The sequence below is a fragment of the Bombina bombina genome, chromosome 2 (genome assembly GCF_027579735.1).
Source record: "Bombina bombina isolate aBomBom1 chromosome 2, aBomBom1.pri, whole genome shotgun sequence".
NCBI classification, from domain to species: domain Eukaryota; kingdom Metazoa; phylum Chordata; class Amphibia; order Anura; family Bombinatoridae; genus Bombina; species Bombina bombina.
The window spans coordinates 1,423,495,463-1,423,519,644 of record NC_069500.1 but is presented as its reverse complement, the minus strand read 5'-3'; the positions used below and the strand labels follow the sequence as shown (position 1 = coordinate 1,423,519,644).

General features: G+C 41.6%; 1 protein-coding gene across 1 annotated transcript in view; it reads left to right on the top strand.

Annotated features, from left to right (window-relative positions):
- Window positions 1-24,182, top strand: part of LOC128650437 (RING finger protein 145) — a 308,620-nt gene that overhangs the window by 109,359 nt on the left and 175,079 nt on the right. Inside the window, exon 5 of the mRNA XM_053704381.1 lies at window positions 11,910-12,145. Coding sequence (XP_053560356.1) covers window positions 11,910-12,145 — 236 coding nt within the window. The remainder of the gene's footprint in view (window positions 1-11,909; window positions 12,146-24,182) is intronic.

Sequence of the window (24,182 nt, the reverse complement as noted above, 5' to 3'; positions counted from 1 at the left end):
GTGCAATACTTTTAATGCTTTAAGACACTGTGGTGAAATTATGGTAAATTTTGAACAATTCCTTCATACTTTTTCACATATTCAGTAATAAAGTGTGCTCTGTTTAAAATTTAAAGAGACAGTAACGGTTTTGATTTAAAACGGTTTTTGTGCTTTATTGACAAGTTTAAGCCTGTTTAACATTTCTGTGCCTTCGGATAAGCTATGTTCTATATGTATGAAAGCCAATGTGTCTCCCCATTCAAAATTGTGTGATAATTGTGCCATAGCGTCCAAACAAAGTAAGGACAGTACTGCCACAGATAATGAAATTGCCCAAGATGATTCCTCAGATGAGGGGAGTAGACATGATACTACATCATCTCCTACTGTGTCTACACCAGTTTTGCCCACGCAGGAGGCCCCTAGTACTTCTAGCGCGCCAATGCTTATTACCATGCAACAATTGACGGCTGTAATGGATAACTCCATAGCAAATATTTTATCCAAAATGCCTGCATATCAGAGAAAGCGCTATTGCTCTGTTTTAAACACTGAAGAGCAGGAGGGCGCTGATGATAATTGTTCTGTCATACCCTCACACCAATCTGAAGGGGCCATGAGGGAGGTTTTGTCAGATGGGGAAATTTCAGATTCAGGAAAAATTTCTCAACAAGCTGAACCTGATGTTGTGACATTTAAATTTAAATTAGAACATCTCCGCGCACTGCTTAAGGAGGTGTTATCTACTCTGGATGATTGTGACAACTTGGTCATTCCAGAGAAATTATGCAAGATGGACAAGTTTCTATAGGTTCCGGTGCACCCCGACGCTTTTCCTATACCCAAGAGGGTGGCGGACATAGTGAATAAGGAGTGGGAGAAGCCCGGCATACCTTTTGTTCCCCCCCCCCTATATTTAAGAAATTATTTCCTATGGTCGACCCCAGAAAGGACTTATGGCAGACAGTCCCTAAGGTCGAGGGGGCAGTTTCTACTCTAAACAAGCGCACTACTATTCCTATCGAGGATAGTTGTGCTTTCAAGGATCCTATGGATAAAAAATTGGAAAGTTTGCTTAAAAAGATTTTTGTACAGCAAGGTTACCTTCTACAACCCATTTCGTGCATTGTTCCTGTCACTACAGCAGCGTGGTTCTGGTTTGAGGAACGAGAAAAGTCGCTCAGTAGAGAGACTCCATATGAGGAGGTTATGGACAGAGTTCACGCACTTAAGTTGGCTAACTCTTTTATTTTAGATGCCGCTTTGCAATTAGCTAGATTAGCGGCGAAAAATTCAGGGTTTGCAATTGTGGCTTGCAGAGCGCTTTGGCTAAAGTCTTGGTCAGCGGATGTATCATCCAAGACAAAATTGCTTAACATCCCTTTCAAAGGTAAAACTCTCTTTGGACCAGAATTGAAGGAGATTATCTCAGACATCACTGGGGGAAAGGGCCACGCCCTTCCACAAGATAGGCCTTTCAAGGCCAAGAATAAGTCTAATTTTCGTTCCTTTCGCAATTTCAGGAACGGACCGGCCTCAAATTCTGCATCCTCTAAGCAAGAGGGTAATGCCTCACAGCCCAAACCAGCCTGGAAACCTATGCAAGGCTGGAACAAGGGTAAGCAGGCCAAGAAGCCTGCTGCTGCTAACAAAACAGTATGAAGGAGTAGCCCCCGATCCGGGACTGGATCTAGTAGGGGGCAGACTCTCTCTCTTTGCTCAGGCTTGGGCAAGAGATGTTCAGGATCCCTGGACGCTAGAAATAGTTTCTCAGGGTTATCTTCTGGAATTCAGGGAACTACCCCCAAGGGGAAGGTTCCACATGTCTCACTTATCCTCAAACCAAATAAAGAGACAGGCGTTCTTACATTGTGTAGAAGACCTGTTAAAGATGGGAGTGATACACCCAGTTCCAATAACGGAACAAGGAATGGGATTTTATTCAAATCTGTTCGTAGTTCCCAAAAAAGAGGGAACCTTCAGACCAATTTTGGATTTGAAGATCCTAAACAAATTTCTCAGGGTACCATCGTTCAAGATGGAAACCATTCGAACGATTCTACCCACTATCCAGGAAGGTCAATTTATGACTACCGTGGATCTAAAGGATGCGTACCTACATATTCCTATCCACAAAGAACATCATCAGTTCCTAAGGTTCGCCTTTCTGGACAAACATTACCAGTTTGTGGCCCTCCCATTCGGATTAGCCACTGCTCCAAGGATTTTCACAAAGGTACTCGGGTCCCTTCTAGCGGTTCTAAGACCGAGGGGCATTGCAGTAGTACCATACTTGGACGACATTCTAATACAAGCGTCGTCCCTTTCAAAAGCAAAGGCTCATACAGACATCGTTCTGGCCTTTCTCAGATCTCACGGATGGAAGGTGAACATAGAAAAAAGTTGTCAGAAAGTCAAAACTTCTAAGCACTTGTCAAGTTCTTCACTCTGTTCCACGTCCTTCCATAGCTCAGTGCATGGAAGTAGTAGGGTTGATGGTTGCAGCAATGGACATAGTTCCTTTTGCACAAATTAATCTAAGACCATTACAACTGTGCATGCTCAAACAGTGGAATGGGGACTATACAGACTTGTCTCCAGTGATTCAAGTAGATCAGAAGACCAGAGATTCACTCCGTTGGTGGCTGACCCTGGACCATCTATCCCAGGGAATGAGCTTCCGCAGACCAGAGTGGGTCATTGTCACGACCGACGCCAGTCTAGTGGGCTGGGGCGCGGTCTGGGAATCCCTGAAAGCTCAGGGACTATGGTCTCGGGAAGAGTCTCTTCTCCCGATAAACATTCTGGAACTAAGAGCGATATTCAATGCTCTCAGGGCTTGGCCTCAGCTTGCAAAGGCCAGATTTATAAGATTCCAATCAGACAACATGACGACCGTTGCGTATATCAATCATCAGGGGGGAACAAGGAGTTCCCTGGCGATGAAAGAAGTGACCAAAATAATACAATGGGCGGAGGATCACTCCTGCCATCTATCTGCGATCCACATCCCAGGTGTGGAAAACTGGGAAGCGGATTATCTGAGTCGTCAGACATTCCATCCGGGGGAGTGGGAACTCCACCCGGAGATCTTTGCCCAGTTGACTCAATTATGGGGCATTCCAGACATGGATCTGATGGCGTCTCGTCAGAACTTCAAGGTTCCTTGCTACGGGTCCAGATCCAGGGATCCCAAGGCGACTCTAGTAGATGCACTAGTAGCACCTTGGACCTTCAACCTAGCTTATGTGTTTCCACCGTTTCCTCTCATTCCCAGGCTGGTAGCTAGGATCAAACAGGAGAGGGCCTCAGTGATCTTGATAGCTCCTGCGTGGCCACGCAGGACTTGGTATGCAGACCTGGTGAATATGTCATCGGTTCCACCATGGAAGTTACCTTTGAGACAGGACCTTCTTGTTCAGGGTCCATTCGAACATACAAATCTGGTCTCCCTCCAGCTGACGGCTTGGAGATTGAACGCTTGATTCTATCAAAGCGTGGGTTTTCAGATTCTGTGATAGATACTCTGGTTCAGGCCAGAAAACCGGTAACTAGAAAGATTTACCATAAAATATGGAAAAGATATATCTGTTGGTGTGAATCCAAGGGATTCCCATGGAATAAGATAAAAATTCCTAAGATTCTTTCCTTTCTGCAAGAAGGTTTGGAGAAAGGATTATCTGCGAGTTCTCTAAAGGGACAGATTTCTGCTTTATCTGTCTTACTACACAAACGACTGGCAGCTGTGCCAGATGTTCAAGCATTTGTTCAGGCTCTGGTTAGGATCAAGCCTGTTTACAGACCTTTGACTCCTCCCTGGAGTCTAAATCTAGTTCTTTCAGTTCTTCAAGGGGTTCCGTTTGAACCTCTACATTCCATAGATATTAAGTTATTATCTTGGAAAGTTTTGTTTTTGGTTGCTATTTCTTCTGCTAGAAGAGTTTCAGAGTTATCTGCTCTGCAGTGTTTTCCGCCCTATCTGGTGTTCCATGCAGATAAGGTGGTTTTGCGTACTAAGCCTGGTTTTCTTCCAAAGGTTGTTTCTAACAAAAATATTAACCAGGAGATAGTTGTACCTTCTTTGTGTCCGAATCCAGTTTCAAAGAAGGAACGTTTGTTACACAATTTGGACGTAGTCCGTGCTCTAAAATTCTATTTAGAGGCTACAAAAGATTTCAGACAAACATCTTCTCTGTTTGTCGTCTATTCTGGTAAAAGGAGAGGTCAAAAAGCGACTTCTACCTCTCTTTCCTTTTGGCTTAAAAGCATCATCCGATTGGCTTACGAGACTGCCGGACGGCAGCCTCCTGAAAGAATCACAGCTCACTCTACTAGGGCTGTGGCTTCCACATGGGCCTTCAAGAACGAGGCTTCTGTTGATCAGATATGTAAGGCAGCGACTTGGTCTTCACTGCACACTTTTGCCAAATTTTACAAATTTGATACTTTTTCTTCTTCGGAGGCTATTTTTGGGAGAAAGGTTTTGCAAGCCGTGGTGCCTTCCGTTTAGGTAACCTGATTTGCTCCCTCCCTTCATCCGTGTCCTAAAGCTTTGGTATTGGTTCCCACAAGTAAGGATGACGCCGTGGACCGGACACACCAATGTTGGAGAAAACAGAATTTATGCTTACCTGATAAATTACTTTCTCCAACGGTGTGTCCAGTCCACGGCCCGCCCTGGTTTTTTAATCAGGTCTGATGAATTATTTTCTCTAACTACAGTCACCACGGTACCATATGGTTTCTCCTATATTTTTCCTCCTGTCCGTCGGTCGAATGACTGGGGTGGGCGGAGCCTAGGAGGGACTATATGGCCAGCTTTGCTGGGACTCTTTGACATTTCCTGTTGGGGAAGAGATATTCCCACAAGTAAGGATGACGCCGTGGACCGGACACACCGTTGGAGAAAGTAATTTATCAGGTAAGCATAAATTCTGTTTTTTACTTTACAGCATTTTTTCACACCTGCATAAAACTTTTGCACAGTACTATATATATATCGGTCAATCCATCTCAAGTGGTCAACATAGGTTTCTTGACCATTTTTAATTTTCCTAATTTTTATTTTTAACGTATTTGTATTGCAAAACCACCCCTTTTTAATTGTATTTTTCTTGGTTTAACCACGGCAGCCATCTTTGTGTCATGGCGCACAACAATGTTTCATAAAAAACAAAGGAGGAACTCCAATAATGCAAAATTCTTCATTCCATTCATGTGACGGTCACATGATTAAGGGGTATTGGCTCTGAAACTTTGTGCCTTTTTTTGATCCTGTCCTGGACACTTGAATGGAATAAAGAATTTTGCATTATTGAAGATCCTCCTTTGTTTTGTATGCATTCTATTGTGAGAGCAAGGGAGTAGCTCTCGGTGGCTTTCCTGGTTAGTGTTTACTGCTGGATTCCACATTCATTGCTGCACGACAGTTGTTGGTTATACAGATGCTTATGGAAACCTCAATATCTTAGCTGAGGATGGTCCTAGCTCCTTGGAACAAAAACTGATGTCTAAAGCAAATTACAATGTACATATGTGTGTGTGTGTGTGTGTATGTATGTATATATATATATATATATATATATATATATACACAGTATATATTGCACATTCTTCTTCCATAGACTTAGAACTCAAGTCCTAATGATGTATCAATTTATAATGGGAAGAGTTTGGGTCTCAGTCCTACATTTTTTTATTGGGGTGCCTAGGTAAGTATAGTGTGCATGCAGAACATTTCATCTTCAAGACTTATAATATTATTGTTTTCTTCTATAAAGGTAAGACGAGTCCACGGATTCATCCTTTACTTGTGGGATATTATCCTTCCTAACAGGAAGTGGCAAAGAGCACCACAGCAGAGCTGTCTATATAGCTCCTCCCTTAGCTCCACCCCCAGTCATTCTCTTTGCCTACTCTAAGTACTAGGAAGGGTAAAGTGAAAGAGGTGATAAAATATTAGTTTTTATTTTCTTCAAGCAAGAGTTTGTTATTTTAAATGGTACCGGTGTGTACTATTTACTCTCAGGCAGCAGATGGATGAAGACTGCTGCCTGGAGGATGATGATCTTAGCATTTGTAACTAAGATCCATTGCTGCTTCCACAGAGGCTGAGGAGTACAGGAAACTTCAGTGTGAGGAACGGTTTCATGCTATGCAGCAGTGAGGTATGTTCAGTCATATTTTTCTGGAGAGACTGTGTATTTCAGAAAGGCTGACATTATACCCAGGAGGATAAGGGTAAGCAGTAATCCTAGAGGTAAAAGAAGGGCATTACTTAGCTTGCATATGGGGCCAATTACAAATATGGTTGACACTGAATTGCAAATGTTTGTGAGCAAACGTTTTTTGATTTGGGAGTGCTTTAACGTTTTTGTGGGCAATAACGTTTTGGGCAAACTTTATTAAGGGCACACATGGCTTAACTTTTGGGTCTCAGAACCCACATGGCTAGTTATAACCGCTCTGGTGCGGTTCTTTAAGGCTGTGGAGACATCAAGTGAGATGGGCGGGGCCTATTTTCGCGCCTCAGATGCGCAGTTATTTTTATCAGCAAGCAGCAAACTCTAACTCTTGAGGGCCCTGTATGTTAAAGATTTTACCCCACATTTTCGATCCCCGAGGGCAGGTAGGGCCACAACAGGGCTGTGGCAAGGTGCTGAGAGTGTTTTTTTCTGGATCTGGGCCTATTTTCGATCCGGTTTGCAAATTAAGGGGTTAATTGTTAAAAAAAAATTGTGGTGCAATCTTAACTACCTATATTGTGCCTACATACAACATTTTGTAAAATTTGGTGCATGTTTAGGCTGTTTTGCAGAACGTGTATGCTTTTTTTCTCTTAAAGGCGCAGTACCGTTTTTTAAGATTGTTATTTTTTTTCACTAAATAAAGTGTTTTCATGCTTGTTTGTAGTCATTACTAGCCTGTTCAACATGTCTGACATTGAGGAAAGTCAATGTTCAATATGTTTAGAAGCCATTGTGGAACCTCCACTTAGAATGTGTCCCTCATGCACTGAAAGGTCAATAAATTGTAAAGAACAACATATTTTAGCTACTAAAAGTATGTGGCAGGATGATTCTCAGTCAGAAGGGAATCAGGTTATGCCATCTAATTCTCCCCAAGTGTCACAACCATTAACGCCCGCACAAGCGACGCCAAGTACTTCTAGTGCGTCTAATTCTTTCACCCTGCAAGATATGGCCGCAGTTATGAATACTACCCTCACAGAGGTTTTATCTAAGCTGCCTGGGTTGCAGGGGAAGCGCAGTAGGTCTGGGGTGAGAACAAACGCTGAGCCCTCTGACGCTTTATTAGCCATATCCGATGTACCCTCACAATGTTCTGAAGTGAAGGATTTGCTGGCTGAGGGAGAGATTTCTGATTCAGGAAATATGTTCCCTAAGACAGATTCAGATATGACGGCTTTTAAATTTAAAATTAGAACACCTTCGCTTATTGATCAGGGAGGTTTTAGCGACTCTGGATGATTGTGACCCTATTGTAGTTCCAGAGAAATTGTGTAAAATGGACAGATTCTTAGAGGTTCCTGCCTACACTGATGTTTTTCCGGTCCTTAAGAGGATTTCAGAAATTGTTACTAAGGAGTGGGATAGACCAGGTATTCCGTTTGCTCCCCCTCCTACTTTTAAGAAAATATTTCCCATATCTGACGCCATGCGGGACTCGTGGCAGACGGTCCCTAAGGTGGAGGGAGCTATTTCTACCCTGGCTAAGCGTACAACTATACCTATTGAGGACAGTTATGCTTTCAAAGATCCTATGGATAAAAAATTAGAGGGTCTTCTGAAGAAAATATTTGTTCACCAAGGTTTTCTTCTCCAACCTATAGCGTGCATTGTTCCTGTAACTACTGCAGCTTCTTTTTGGTTCGAGGCTCTGGAGGAGGCTCTTCAGGTTGAGACCCCATTAGATGATATTCTGGATAGAATTAGGGCTCTCAAGCTAGCTAATTCTTTCATTACAGATGCCGCTTTTCAATTGGCTAAATTAGCGGCAAAGAATTCAGGTTTTGCCTTTTTAGCACGTAGAGCGTTATGGCTTAAATCCTGGTCTGCTGATGTGTCATCAAAAGCTAAGCTTTTAGCCATCCCTTTCAAGGTTAAGCCCCTATTCGGGCCTGAACTGAAAGAGATCATCTCAGACATCACTGGAGGGAAAGGCCATGCCCTTCCTCAGGATAAGACGAATAAGATGAGGACCAAACAAAATAATTTTCGTTCCTTTCGGAACTTCAAAGGTGGTCCCTCTCCCTCTTCCCCTGCCGCAAAGCAAGAGTGGAATTTTGCTCAATCCAAGTCAGTCTGGAGGCCTAATCAGACTTGGAACAAGGATAAACAGGCTAAGAAGCCCGCTGCTGCCACCAAGATAACATGAAGGGGTAGCCCCCGATCCGGGACCGGATCTAGTAGGGGGCAGACTTTCTCTCTTCGCTCAAGCTTGGGCAACAGACGTTCAGGACTCCTGGGCTTTAGAAATAGTAACCCAGGGGTATCTTCTAGATTTCAAAAATTCTCCCCCAAGGGGGAGATTCCATCTTTCTCAATTGTCTGTAAACCAGACAAAAAGAGAGGCGTTCTTACGCTGTGTAGAAGACCTATATACCATGGGAGTGATCTGCCCAGTTCCGAAAACAGAACAGGGGCAGGGGTTCTACTCCAATCTGTTTGTGGTTTTCAAAAAAGAGGGAACCTTCAGACCAATTTTGGATCTCAGGATCCTAAACAAATTCCTCAGAGTCCCATCCTTCAAGATGGAGACCATTCGGACTATTTTGCCAATGATCCAGGAGGGTCAATATATGACCACCGTGGACTTAAAGGATGCGTATCTACACATTCCTATCCACAAAGATCATCACCAGTTCCTCAGGTTCGCCTTTCTGGACAAGTATTGCCAGTTTGTGGCTCTTCCCTTCGGGTTGGCCACGGCTCCTAGAATTTTCACAAAGGTGCTAGGGTCCCTTCTGGTGGTTCTATGGCCGCGGGGCATAGCTGTGGCGCCTTATCTGGACGATATCTTAATCCAGGCATCAACTTTCCAACTAGCCAAGTCTCACACGGGCATTGTGGTGGCTTTTCTAAGATCTCACGGGTGGAAGGTGAACATACAAAAGTGTTCACTTATCTCTCTCACAAGAGTTCCTTTCCTGGGAACTCTGATAGATTCAGTGGACATGAAAATTTTTCTGACGGAGGTCAGGAAATCAAAAATTCTATCCATCTGCCGAGCTCTTCATTCCATTCCTCGCCAGTCAGTGGCTCAGTGTATGGAGGTAATCGGCTTAATGGTAGCGCCAATGGACATAGTTCCGTTTGCTCGCTTGCATCTCAGAACACTGCAACTTTGCATGCTCAAACAGTGGAATGGGGATAATGTAGATTTATCTCCTCAGATAAATCTGGACCAAGAGACCAGAGATTCTCTTCTTTTGTGGTTGTCACAGGATCATCTGTCCAAGGGAATGTGTTTCCGCAGGCCAGCGTGGGTCATAGTGACGACGGACGCCAGCCTATTGGGCTGGGGTGCAGTCTGGAATTCCCTGAAAGCACAGGGATTGTGGACTCAGGAGGAGGCTCTCCTCCCGATAAATATTCTAGAACTTAGAGCGATGTTCAACGCGCTTCAGGCGTGGCCTCAGCTGGCGTCGGCCAGATTCATAAGATTCCAGTCGGACAATATCACGACTGTAGCATATATCAATCATCAGGGGGGAACAAAGAGTTCTCTAGCGATGATAGAGGTTACCAAAATAATTCGATGGGCAGAGACTCACTCTTGCCATCTATCAGCAATCTATATCCCAGGAGTGGAGAACTGGTAAGCGGATTTTCTAAGTCGTCAGACTTTTCATCCGGGGGAGTGGGAACTCCATCCGGAGGTGTTTGCACAATTGATTCAGCAATGGGGCACACCAGAATGAGATCTGATGGCATCTCGTAAGAACGCCAAACTTCCTCGTTACGGGTCCAGGTCAAGGGATCCTCAGGCAGTACTGATAGATGCTCTAGCAGTACCCTGGTCGTTCAACCTGGCTTATGTGTTTCCACCATTTCATTGCCAGAATCAAACAGGAGAGAGCTTCAGTGATTTTGATAGCACCTGCGTGGCCACGCAGGACTTGGTATGCAGACCTGGTGGACATGTCATCTCTTCCACCATGGACTCTGCCACTGAGACAGGACCTTCTGACTCAAGGTCCGTTCCAGCATCCAAATCTAGTTACTCTGCGGCTGACTGCTTGGAGATTGAACGCTTGATCTTATCCAAGCAGGGTTTCTCGGAGTCGGTCATAGATACCTTGATTCAGGCTCGAAAGCCTGTCACCAGGAAAATTTATCATAAGATATGGCGTAAATATCTTTATTGGTGCAGTCCAAAGGCTACTCATGGAGTAAGATCAGGATTCCTAGGATTTTGTCCTTTCTCCAAGAAGGATTGGAGAAGGGGCTATCAGCTAGTTCCTTAAAGGGACAGATATCTGCTTTATCAATTCTACTGCACAAACGTCTGGCAGACATTCCAGAAGTTCAGTCGTTCTGTCAGGCTTTAGTTAGAATCAAGCCTGTGTTTAGACATGTTGCTCCACCATGGAGTTTGAATTTAGTTCTTAAAGTTCTTCAAGGGGTTCCGTTTGAACCTATGCATTCCATAGATATTAAGCTTCTATCTTGGAAAGTTCTGTTTTTAGTTGCTATCTCTTCGGCTCAAAGAGTTTCTGAATTATCTGCATTGCAATGCGACTCGCCTTATTTTTTTTTCCATGCTGATAAGGTGGTTTTGCATACCAAATCTGGATTCCTTCTTAAGGTTGTTACTAATAGGAATATCAATCAGGAAATTGTTGTTCCTTCTCTGTGTCCTAATCCTTCTTCTCAGAAGGAGCGTCTGTTGCACAACTTGGATGTGGCTCGTGCTTTGAAGTTTTACTTGCAAGCGACCAAAGATTTCCGTCAAACATCTTCTTTGTTTGTTGTCTATTCTGGAAAACATAGAGGTCAAAAAGCTACGGCTACCTCTCTTGCCTTTTGGCTGAAAAGCATCATCCGTTTGGCATACGAGACTGCTGGACAGCAGCCTCCTGAAAGAATTACAGCTCACTCTACTAGAGCGGTGGCTTCCGCAAGGGCTTTTAAAAATGATGCTTCTGTTGAACAGATTTGTAAGGCTGCGACTTGGTCTTCGCTTCATACCTTTTACAAATTTTACAAATTTGATACCTTTGCTTCTTCGGAGGCTATTTTTGGGAGAAAAGTTCTTCAAGCAGTGGTGCCTTCTGTTTAACCATCTGTCTTGTCCCTCCCGTTCATCCGTGTCCTGTAGCTTTGGTATTGTATTCCGCAAGTAAAGGATGAATCCGTGGACTCGTCTTACCTTTATAGAAGAAAAGTAAATTTATGCTTACCTGATAAATTAATTTCTTCTATGGTAAGACGAGTCCACGGCCCGCCCTGTCATTTTAAGACAGATTATATTTTTTTTATTTAAACTCAGTCACCTCTGCACCTTGTAGTTTCTCCTTTTTCTTCCTGTACCTTCGTTCGAATGACTGGGGGGTGGAGCTAAGGGAGGAGCTATATAGACAGCTCTGCTGTGGTGCTCTTTGCCACTTCCTGTTAGGAAGGATAATATCCCACAAGTAAAGGATGAATCCGTGGACTCGTCTTACCATAGAAGAAATTAATTTATCAGGTAAGCATAAATTTACTTTTTTATTTATAGAACAACATCAGTTTTTGTTTTCAAGGAGCTAGCTATAGTGTGTGTGTGTATGTATGTGTATATATATATATATATATATATATATATGTCCAATGCTTTAGGTGTCCTTATATAACTGCTATTTTATACAAATAGCTGTCTTTATACAGATAAGAGGTTATGACTGTTTTGCTTGTGTTTTCCAGGCCTGGTGATAGTGAGTACGCTCTGCTCGCTTCTCATGAAGACCCGCCATGTCTGGCTCTTTGCCTTCCCCATGCTACCTGTGATATCTCGGACATGTTGCCTCCCCCTCCACGTTCTTCCTCTCGTCAACACAGTCTCCATCGCCGTGACACTGCTAGAGTTTGTCTACGTCATGGTTTCCAACCTGGGTGTTCTTCTCGGACTGATCAAGAAGGCGTATCAGGAGGTGGTGCAGGTACAGGCCGGCTTCTTATAGCATGTTTGTTCAGTGAAACGTACAGGTCTAGATTAGAAGTGGAGCGCAAACAATTGTGCAAGGGTTTTCATGATCGTTTCCGCTCCTTTTTAATTGCGCTATTACAATTTGAGTGAAATTGATAGAGCAAAATACGTTGTGTTTTTTTAAACTTGTAATACCAGCGCTACCCGATTAGCCCAAAAATATTAAATCTAGCAGAGTTTTCGCTATAGCAAAAATACCGCTCCACTTGTAATCTAGCCCACAGTGTTTAAACTTTTTACCATAATTGTTCAGTCGGCTGCAATTTCATTATTTCCAATTTGTGTGAAAAAAGGATCAGAACATTTTTATAATCTCCCGGTAATCATTAATTGTGTACAAACATCACTAGAATCTGTAGCATTATGTCTTCATTTTCACATTTATCTATTACATAAGATATTCTTTTTGTCTTATCACTTTAAATAAATATAAATACTGTTTTCTTTCTCCGCATCACCTTTCTTTTTTAATGAAGCGTGTATACATAGGTGTATCTCTTTGGCCTATATTATTCTGGCACCATGTAGCATGTATGTACTGTACGTACCATAAAAATGCGTCTTTTTCCATGCATTAACCTGGCACTGTGTAACACTGAGAGTCACGTATGTACATAGACGTGTCTTCTCTGTATATTAGCCTGGCACTGTGTAGTACTGAGTGTCACGTATGTATATAGACATGTGTATTCTCTGTATATTAACCTGGCACTGTGTAGTACTGAGTGTCACGTATGTACATAGACATGTATTCTCTGTATATTAACCTGGCACTGTGTAGTACTGAGTGTCACGTATGTACATAGACATGTGTATTCTCTGTATATTAGCCTGGTACTGTGTAGTACTGAGTGTCACGTATGTACATAGACGTGTATTCACTGTATATTAGCCTGGCACTGTGTAGTACTGAGTGTCACGTATGTACATAGACATGTGTATTCACTGTATATTAGCCTGGCACTGTGTAGTACTGAGTGTCACGTATGTACATAGACATGTGTATTCTCTGTATATTAGCCTGGCACTGTGTAGTACTGAGTGTCACGTATGTACATAGACATGTGTATTTTCTGTATATTAACCTGGCACTGTGTAGTACTGAGTGTCACGTATGTACATAGACATGTGTATTCTCTGTATATTAACCTGGCACTGTGTAGTACTGAGTGTCATGTATGTACATAGACATGTGTATTCTCTGTATATTAGTCTGGCACTGTGTAGTACTGAGTGTCACGTATGTACATAGACATGTGTATTCTCTGTATATTAGTCTGGCACTGTGTAGTACTGAGTGTCATGTATGTACATAGACATGTGTATTCTCTGTATATTAGCCTGGCACTGTGTAGTACTGAGTGTCACGTATGTACATAGACATGTGTATTCTCTGTATATTAGCCTGACACTGTGTTGTACTGAGTGTCACGTATGTACATAGACATGTGTATTCTCTGTATATTAGCCTGGCACTGTGTAGTACTGAGTGTCACGTATGTACATAGACATGTGTATTCTCTGTATTTTAGCCTGGCACTGTGTAGTACTGAGTGTCACGTATGTACATAGACATGTGTATTCTCTGTATATTAGTCTGGCACTGTGTAGTACTGAGTGTCACGTATGTACATAGACATGTATTCTCTGTATATTAGCCTGGCACTGTGTAGTACTGAGTGTCACGTATGTACATAGACATGTGTATTCTCTGTATATTAGTCTGGCACTGTGTAGTACTGAGTGTCACGTATGTACATAGACATGTGTATTCTCTGTATATTAGCCTGGCACTGTGTAGTACTGAGTGTCACGTATGTACATAGACATGTGTATTCTCTGTATATTAGCCTGGCACTGTGTAGTACTGAGTGTCACGTATGTACATAGACGTGTGTATTCTCTGTATATTAGCCTGGCACTGTGTAGTACTGAGTGTCACGTATGTACATAGACATGTGTATTCTCTGTATATTAACCTGGCACTGTGTAGTACTGAGTGTCACGTATGTACATAGACATGTGTATTCTCTGTATATTAGTCTGGCACTGTGTAGTACTGAGTGTCACGTATGTACATAGACATGTGTATTCTCTGTATATTAGCCTGGCACTGTGTAGTACTGAGTGTCACGTATGTACATAGACACGTGTATTCTCTGTATATTAGTCTGGCACTGTGTAGTACTGAGTGTCACGTATGTAAATAGACATGTGTATTCACTGTATATTAGCCTGGCACTGTGTAGTACTGAGTGTCACGTATGTACATAGACATGTGTATTCTCTGTATATTAGCCTGGCACTGTGTAGTACTGAGTGTCACGTATGTACATAGACATGTGTATTTTCTGTATATTAACCTGGCACTGTGTAGTACTGAGTGTCACGTATGTACATAGACATGTGTATTCTCTGTATATTAACCTGGCACTGTGTAGTACTGAGTGTCACGTATGTACATAGACATGTGTATTCTCTGTATATTAGCCTGGCACTGTGTAGTACTGAGTGTCACGTATGTACATAGACATGTGTATTCTCTGTATATTAGCCTGGCACTGTGTAGTACTGAGTGTCACGTATGTACATAGACATGTGTATTCTCTGTATATTAGTCTGGCACTGTGTAGTACTGAGTGTCACGTATGTACATAGACATGTGTATTCTCTGTATATTAGTCTGGCACTGTGTAGTACTGAGTGTCACGTATGTACATGGACATGTGTATTCTCTGTATATTAGCCTGGCACTGTGTAGTACTGAGTGTCATGTATGTACATAGACATGTGTATTCTCTGTATATTAGCCTGGCACTGTGTAGTACTGAGTGTCACGAATGTACATAGACATGTGTATTCTCTGTATATTAGCCTGACACTGTGTTGTACTGAGTGTCACGTATGTACATAGACATGTGTATTCTCTGTATATTAGCCTGGCACTGTGTAGTACTGAGTGTCACGTATGTACATAGACATGTGTATTCTCTGTATTTTAGCCTGGCACTGTGTAGTACTGAGTGTCACGTATGTACATAGACATGTGTATTCTCTGTATATTAGTCTGGCACTGTGTAGTACTGAGTGTCACGTATGTACATAGACATGTATTCTCTGTATATTAGCCTGGCACTGTGTAGTACTGAGTGTCAGGTATGTACATAGACACGTGTATTCTCTGTATATTAGTCTGGCACTGTGTAGTACTGAGTGTCACGTATGTACATAGACATGTATTCTCTGTATATTAGCCTGGCACTGTGTAGTACTGAGTGTCACGTATGTACATAGACATGTGTATTCTCTGTATATTAGTCTGGCACTGTGTAGTACTGAGTGTTACGTATGTACATAGACATGTGTATTCTCTGTATATTAGCCTGGCACTGTGTAGTACTGAGTGTCACGTATGTACATAGACATGTGTATTCTCTGTATATTAGCCTGGCACTGTGTAGTACTGAGTGTCACGTATGTACATAGACGTGTGTATTCTCTGTATATTAGCCTGGCACTGTGTAGTACTGAGTGTCACGTATGTACATAGACATGTGTATTCTCTGTATATTAACCTGGCACTGTGTAGTACTGAGTGTCACGTATGTACATAGACATGTGTATTCTCTGTATATTAGTCTGGCACTGTGTAGTACTGAGTGTCACATATGTACATAGACATGTGTATTCTCTGTATATTAACCTGGCACTGTGTAGTACTGAGTGTCACGTATGTACATAGACATGTGTATTCTCTGTATATTAACCTGGCACTGTGTAGTACTGAGTGTCACGTATGTACATAGACATGTGTATTCTCTGTATATTAGTCTGGCACTGTGTAGTACTGAGTGTCAGGTATGTACATAGACACGTGTATTCTCTGTATATTAGTCTGGCACTGTGTAGTACTGAGTGTCACGTATGTACATAGACATGTATTCTCTGTATATTAGCCTAGCACTGTGTAGTACTGAGTGTCACGTATGTACATAGACATGTGTATTCTCTGTATATTAGTCTGGCACTGTGTAGTACTGAGTGTTACGTATGTACATAGACATGTGTATTCTCTGTATATTAGCCTGGCACTGTGTAGTACTGAGTGTCACGTATGTACATAGACATGTGTATTCTCTGTATATTAGCCTGGCACTGTGTAGTACTGAGTGTCACGTATGTACATAGACGTGTGTATTCTCTGTATATTAGCCTGGCACTGTGTAGTACTGAGTGTCACGTATGTACATAGACATGTGTATTCTCTGTATATTAACCTGGCACTGTGTAGTACTGAGTGTCACGTATGTACATAGACATGTGTATTCTCTGTATATTAGTCTGGCACTGTGTAGTACTGAGTGTCACATATGTACATAGACATGTGTATTCTCTGTATATTAACCTGGCACTGTGTAGTACTGAGTGTCACGTATGTACATAGACATGTGTATTCTCTGTATATTAACCTGGCACTGTGTAGTACTGAGTGTCACGTATGTACATAGACATGTATTCTCTGTATATTAGCCTGGCACTGTGTAGTACTGAGTGTCAGGTATGTACATAGACACGTGTATTCTCTGTATATTAGTCTGGCACTGTGTAGTACTGAGTGTCACGTATGTACATAGACATGTATTCTCTGTATATTAGCCTGGCACTGTGTAGTACTGAGTGTCACGTATGTACATAGACATGTGTATTCTCTGTATATTAGTCTGGCACTGTGTAGTACTGAGTGTTACGTATGTACATAGACATGTGTATTCTCTGTATATTAGCCTGGCACTGTGTAGTACTGAGTGTCACGTATGTACATAGACATGTGTATTCTCTGTATATTAGCCTGGCACTGTGTAGTACTGAGTGTCACGTATGTACATAGACGTGTGTATTCTCTGTATATTAGCCTGGCACTGTGTAGTACTGAGTGTCACGTATGTACATAGACATGTGTATTCTCTGTATATTAACCTGGCACTGTGTAGTACTGAGTGTCACGTATGTACATAGACATGTGTATTCTCTGTATATTAGTCTGGCACTGTGTAGTACTGAGTGTCACATATGTACATAGACATGTGTATTCTCTGTATATTAACCTGGCACTGTGTAGTACTGAGTGTCACGTATGTACATAGACATGTGTATTCTCTGTATATTAACCTGGCACTGTGTAGTACTGAGTGTCACGTATGTACATAGACATGTGTATTCTCTGTATATTAGTCTGGCACTGTGTAGTACTGAGTGTCACGTATGTACATAGACATGTGTATTCTCTGTATATTAACCTGGCACTGTGTAGTACTGAGTGTCACGTATGTACATAGACATGTGTCTTCTCTGTATATTAGCCTGGCACTGTGTAGTACTGAGTGTCACGTATGTACATAGACATGTGTATTCTCTGTATATTAGCCTGACACTGTGTAGTACTGAGTGTCACGTATGTACATAGACATGTGTATTCTCTGTTTATTAGCCTGGCACTGTGTAGTACTGAGTGTCACGTATGTACATAGACATGTGTATTCTATGTATATTAGCCTGGCACTGTGTAGTACTGAGTGTCACGTATGTACATAGACATGTGTATTCTCTGTATATTAGCCTGGCACTGTGTAGTACTGAGTGTCACGTATGTACATAGACATGTGTATTCTCTGTATATTAGCCTGGCACTGTGTAGTACTGAGTGTCACGTATGTACATATACATGTGTATTCTCTGTATATTAGCCTGACACTGTGTAGTACTGAGTGTCACGTATGTACATAGACATGTGTATTCTCTGTATATTAGCATGACACTGTGTTGTACTGAGTGTCACGTATGTACATAGACACGTGTATTCTCTGTATATTAGCCTGGCACTGTGTAGTACTGAGTTTCACGTATGTACATAGACATGTGTATTCTCTGTATATTAGCCTGGCACTGTGTAGTACTGAGTGTCACGTATGTACATAGACATGTGTATTCACTGTATATTACCCTGGCATTGTGTAGTACTGAGTGTCACGTATGTACCTAGACATGTGTATTCTCTGTATATTAGCCTGGCACTGTGTAGTACTGAGTGTCACGTATGTACATAGACATGTGTATTCTCTGTATATTAGCCTGGCACTGTGTAGTACTGAGTGTCACGTATGTACATAGACATGTGTATTCTCTGTATATTAGCCTGGCACTGTGTAGTACTGAGTGTCACGTATGTACATAGACATGTGTATTCTCTGTATATTAGCCTGGCACTGTGTAGTACTGAGTGTCACGTATGTACATAGACACGTGTATTCTCTGTATATTAGCCTGGCACTGTGTAGTACTGAGTGTCACGTATGTACATAGACATGTGTATTCTCTGTATATTAGCCTGGCACTGTGTAGTACTGAGTGTCACGTATGTACATAGACACGTGTATTCTCTGTATATTAGCCTGGCACTGTGTAGTACTGAGTGTCACGTATGTACATAGACATGTGTATTCTCTGTATATTAGCCTGGCACTGTGTAGTACTGAGTGTCACGTATGTACATAGACATGTGTATTCTCTGTATATTAGCCTGGCACTGTGTAGTACTGAGTGTCACGTATGTACATAGACATGTGTATTCACTGTATATTAGCCTGGCACTGTGTAGTACTGAGTGTCACGTATGTACATAGACATGTGTATTCTCTGTATATTAGCCTGGCACTGTGTAGTACTGAGTGTCACGTATGTACATAGACATGTGTATTCTCTGTATATTAGCCTGGCACTGTGTAGTACTGAATGTCATGTATGTACAAAGACATGTGTATTCTCTGTATATTAGCCTGGCACTGTGTAGTACTGAGTGTCACATATGTACATAGACATGTGTATTCTCTGTATATTAGCCTGGCACTGTGTAGTACTGAGTGTCACGTATGTACATAGACATGTGTATTCTCTGTATATTAGCCTGGCACTGTGTAGTACTGAGTGTCACGTATGTACATAGACATGTGTATTCTCTGTATATTAGCCTGGCACTGGGTAGTACTGAGTGTCACGTATGTACATAGACATGTGTATTCTCTGTATATTAGCCTGGCACTGTGTAGTACTGAGTGTCACATATGTACATAGACATGTGTATTCTCTGTATATTAACCTGGCACTGTGTAGTACTGAGTGTCACGTATGTACATAGACATGTGTATTCTCTGTATATTAGCCTGGCACTGTGTAGTACTGAGTGTCACATATGTACATAGACATGTGTATTCTCTGTATATTAACCTGGCACTGTGTAGTACTGAGTGTCACGTATGTACATAGACATGTGTATTCTCTGTATATTAGCCTGGCACTGTGTAGTACTGAGTGTCACGTATGTACATAGACATGTATTCTCTGTATATTAGCCTGGCACTGTGTAGTACTGAGTGTCACGTATGTACATAGACATGTGTATTCTCTGTATATTAGCCTGGCACTGTGTAGTACTGAGTGTCACATATGTACATAGACATGTGTATTCTCTGTATATTAGCCTGGCACTGTGTAGTACTGAGTGTCACGTATGTACATAGACATGTGTATTCTCTGTATATTAGCCTGGCACTGTGTAACACTGTCACATATGTACATAGACATGTGTCTTCTCTGTATATTAGTCTGGCACTGTGTAGTACTGAGTGTCACGTATGTACATAGACATGTGTATTCTCTGTATATTAGCCTGACACTGTGTTGTACTGAGTGTCACGTATGTACATAGACACGTGTATTCTCTGTATATTAGCCTGGCACTGTGTAGTACTGAGTTTCACGTATGTACATAGACATGTGTATTTTCTGTATATTAGCCTGGCACTGTGTAGTACTGAGTGTCACGTATGTACATAGACATGTGTATTCACTGTATATTACCCTGGCATTGTGTAGTACTGAGTGTCACGTATGTACATAGACATGTGTATTCTCTGTATATTAGTCTGGCACTGTGTAGTACTGAGTGTCACGTATGTACATAGACATGTGTATTCTCTGTATATTAGCCTGGCACTGTGTAGTACTGAGTGTCACGTATGTACATAGACATGTGTATTCACTGTATATTAGCCTGGCACTGTGTAGTACTGAGTGTCACGTATGTACATAGACATGTGTATTCTCTGTATATTAGCCTGGCACTGTGTAGTACTGAGTGTCACGTATGTACATAGACATGTGTATTCTCTGTATATTAGCCTGGCACTGTGTAGTACTGAGTGTCACGTATGTACATAGACATGTGTATTCTCTGTATATTAGCCTGGCACTGTGTAGTACTGAGTGTCATGTATGTACATAGACATGTGTATTCTCTGTATATTAACCTGGCACTGTGTAGTACTGAGTGTCACGTATGTACATAGACATGTGTATTCTCTGTATATTAGCCTGGCACTGTGTAGTACTGAGTGTCACGTATGTACATAGACATGTGTATTCTCTGTATATTAGCCTGGCACTGTGTAGTACTGAGTGTCACGTATGTACATAGACGTGTGTATTCTCTGTATATTAGCCTGGCACTGTGTAGTACTGAGTGTCACGTATGTACATGGACATGTGTATTCTCTGTATATTAGTCTGGCACTGTGTAGTACTGAGTGTCACGTATGTACATAGACATGTGTATTCTCTGTATATTAACCTGGCACTGTGTAGTACTGAGTGTCATGTATGTACATAGACATGTGTATTCTCTGTATATTAGTCTGGCACTGTGTAGTACTGAGTGTCACGTATGTACATAGACATGTGTATTCTCTGTATATTAGCCTGGTACTGTGTAGTACTGAGTGTCACGTATGTACATAGACATGTGTATTCTCTGTATATTAGCCTGGCACTGTGTAGTACTGAGTGTCACATATGTACATAGACATGTGTATTCTCTTTATATTAGCCTGGTACTGTGTAGTACTGAGTGTCACATATGTACATAGACATGTGTATTCTCTGTATATTAGTCTGGCACTGTGTAGTACTGAGTGTCACATATGTACATAGACATGTATTCTCTGTATATTAGCCTGGCACTGTGTAGTACTGAGTGTCACGTATGTACATAGACATGTGTATTCTCTGTTTATTAGCCTGGCACTGTGTAGTACTGAGTGTCACGTATGTACATAGACATGTGTATTCTCTGTATATTAGCCTGGTACTGTGTAGTACTGAGTGTCACGTATGTACATAGACATGTGTATTCTCTGTATATTAACCTGGCACTGTGTAGTACTGAGTGTCACGTATGTACATAGACATGTGTATTCTCTGTATATTAGCCTGGCACTGTGTAGTACTGAGTGTCACGTATGTACATAGACGTGTGTATTCTCTGTATATTAGTCTGGCACTGTGTAGTACTGAGTGTCACGTATGTACATAGACATGTGTATTCTATGTATATTAGTCTGGCACTGTGTAGTACTGAGTGTCACATATGTACATAGACATGTGTATTCTCTGTATATTAGCCTGGCACTGTGTAGTACTGAGTGTCACATATGTACATAGACATGTGTATTCTCTGTATATTAGTCTGGCACTGTGTAGTACTGAGTGTCAGGTATGTACATAGACATGTATTCTCTGTATATTAGCCTGGCACTGTGTAGTACTGAGTGTCACGTATGTACATAGACATGTGTATTCTCTGTATATTAGCCTGGCACTGTGTAGTACTGAGTGTCACGTATGTACATAGACATGTGTATTCTCTGTATATTAGCCTGGCACTGTGTAGTACTGAGTGTCACGTATGTACATAGACATGTGTATTCTCTGTATATTAGCCTGGCACTGTGTAGTACTGAGGGTCACGTATGTACATAGACATGTGTATTCTCTGTATATTAGCCTGGCACTGTGTAGTACTGAGTGTCACGTATGTACATAGACATGTGTATTCTCTGTATATTAGTCTGGCACTGTGTAGTACTGAGTGTCACGTATGTACATAGACATGTGTATTCTCTGTATATTAGCCTGGCACTGTGTAACACTGTCACATATGTACATAGACATGTGTCTTCTCTGTATATTAGTCTGGCACTGTGTAGTACTGAGTGTCACGTATGTACATAGACATGTGTATTCTCTGTATATTAGCCTGGTTCTGTGTAGTACTGAGTGTCACGTATGTACATAGACGTGTATTCTCTGTATATTAGCCTGGCACTGTGTAGTACTGAGTGTCAGGTATGTACATAGACATGTGTATTCTCTGTATATTAGCCTGGCACTGTGTAGTACTGAGTGTCACGTATGTACATAGACATGTGTATTCTCTGTATATTAGCCTGGCACTGTGTAGTACTGAGTGTCATGTATGTACATAGACACGTGTATTCTCTGTATATTAGCCTGGCACTGTGTAGTACTGAGTGTCATGTATGTACATAGACATGTGTATTCTCTGTATATTAGCCTGGCACTGTGTAGTACTGAGTGTCACGTATGTACATAGACATGTGTATTCTCTGTATATTAGCCTGGCACTGTGTAGTACTGAGTGTCACGTATGTACATAGACACGTGTATTCTCTGTATATTAGCCTGGCACTGTGTAGTACTGAGTGTCATGTATGTACATAGACATGTGTATTCTCTGTATATTAGCCTGGCACTGTGTAGTACTGAGTGTCACGTATGTACATAGACATGTGTATTCTCTGTATATTAGCCTGGCACTGTGTAGTACTGAGTGTCACGTATGTACATAGACATGTGTATTCTCTGTATATTAGCCTGGCACTGTGTAGTACTGAGTGTCATGTATGTACATAGACACGTGTATTCTCTGTATATTAGCCTGGCACTGTGTAGTACTGAGTGTCATGTATGTACATAGACATGTGTATTCTCTGTATATTAGCCTGGCACTGTGTAGTACTGAGTGTCACGTATGTACATAGACATGTGTATTCTCTGTATATTAGCCTGGCACTGTGTAGTACTGAGTGTCACGTATGTACATAGACATGTGTATTCTCTGTATATTAGCCTGGCACTGTGTAGTACTGAGTGTCACGTATGTACATAGACATGTGTATTCTCTGTATATTAGCCTGGCACTGTGTAGTACTGAGTGTCACGTATGTACATAGACATGTGTATTCTCTGTATATTAACCTGGCACTGTGTAGTACTGAGTGTCACGTATGTACATAGACACGTGTATTCTCTGTATATTAGCCTGGCACTGTGTAGTACTGAGTGTCACGTATGTACATAGACATGTGTATTCTCTGTATATTAGCCTGGCACTGTGTTGTACTGAGTGTCACGTATGTACATAGACATGTGTATTCTCTGTATATTAACCTGGCACTGTGTAGTACTGAGTGTCACGTATGTACATAGACGTGTATTCTCTGTATATTAACCTGGCACTGTGTAGTACTGAGTGTCACGTATGTACATAGACATGTGTATTCTCTGTATATTAGCCTGGCACTGTGTAGTACTGAGTGTCACGTATGTACATAGACATGTGTATTCTCTGTATATTAGCCTGGCACTGTGTTGTACTGAGTGTCACGTATGTACATAGACATGTGTATTCTCTGTATATTAGCCTGGTACTGTGTAGTACTGAGTGTCACGTATGTACATAGACGTGTATTCTCTGTATATTAGCCTGGCACTGTGTAGTACTGAGTGTCACGTATGTACATAGACATGTGTATTCTCTGTATATTAGCCTGGCACTGTGTAGTACTGAGTGTCACGTATGTACATAGACATGTGTATTCACTGTATATTAGCCTGGCATTTTGTAGTACTGAGTGTCACGTATGTACATAGACATGTGTATTCTCTGTATATTAGCCTGGCACTGTGTAGTACTGAGTGTCACGTATGTACATAGACATGTGTATTCTCTGTATATTAGCCTGGCACTGTGTAGTACTGAGTCTCACGTATGTACATAGACATGTGTATTCTCTGTA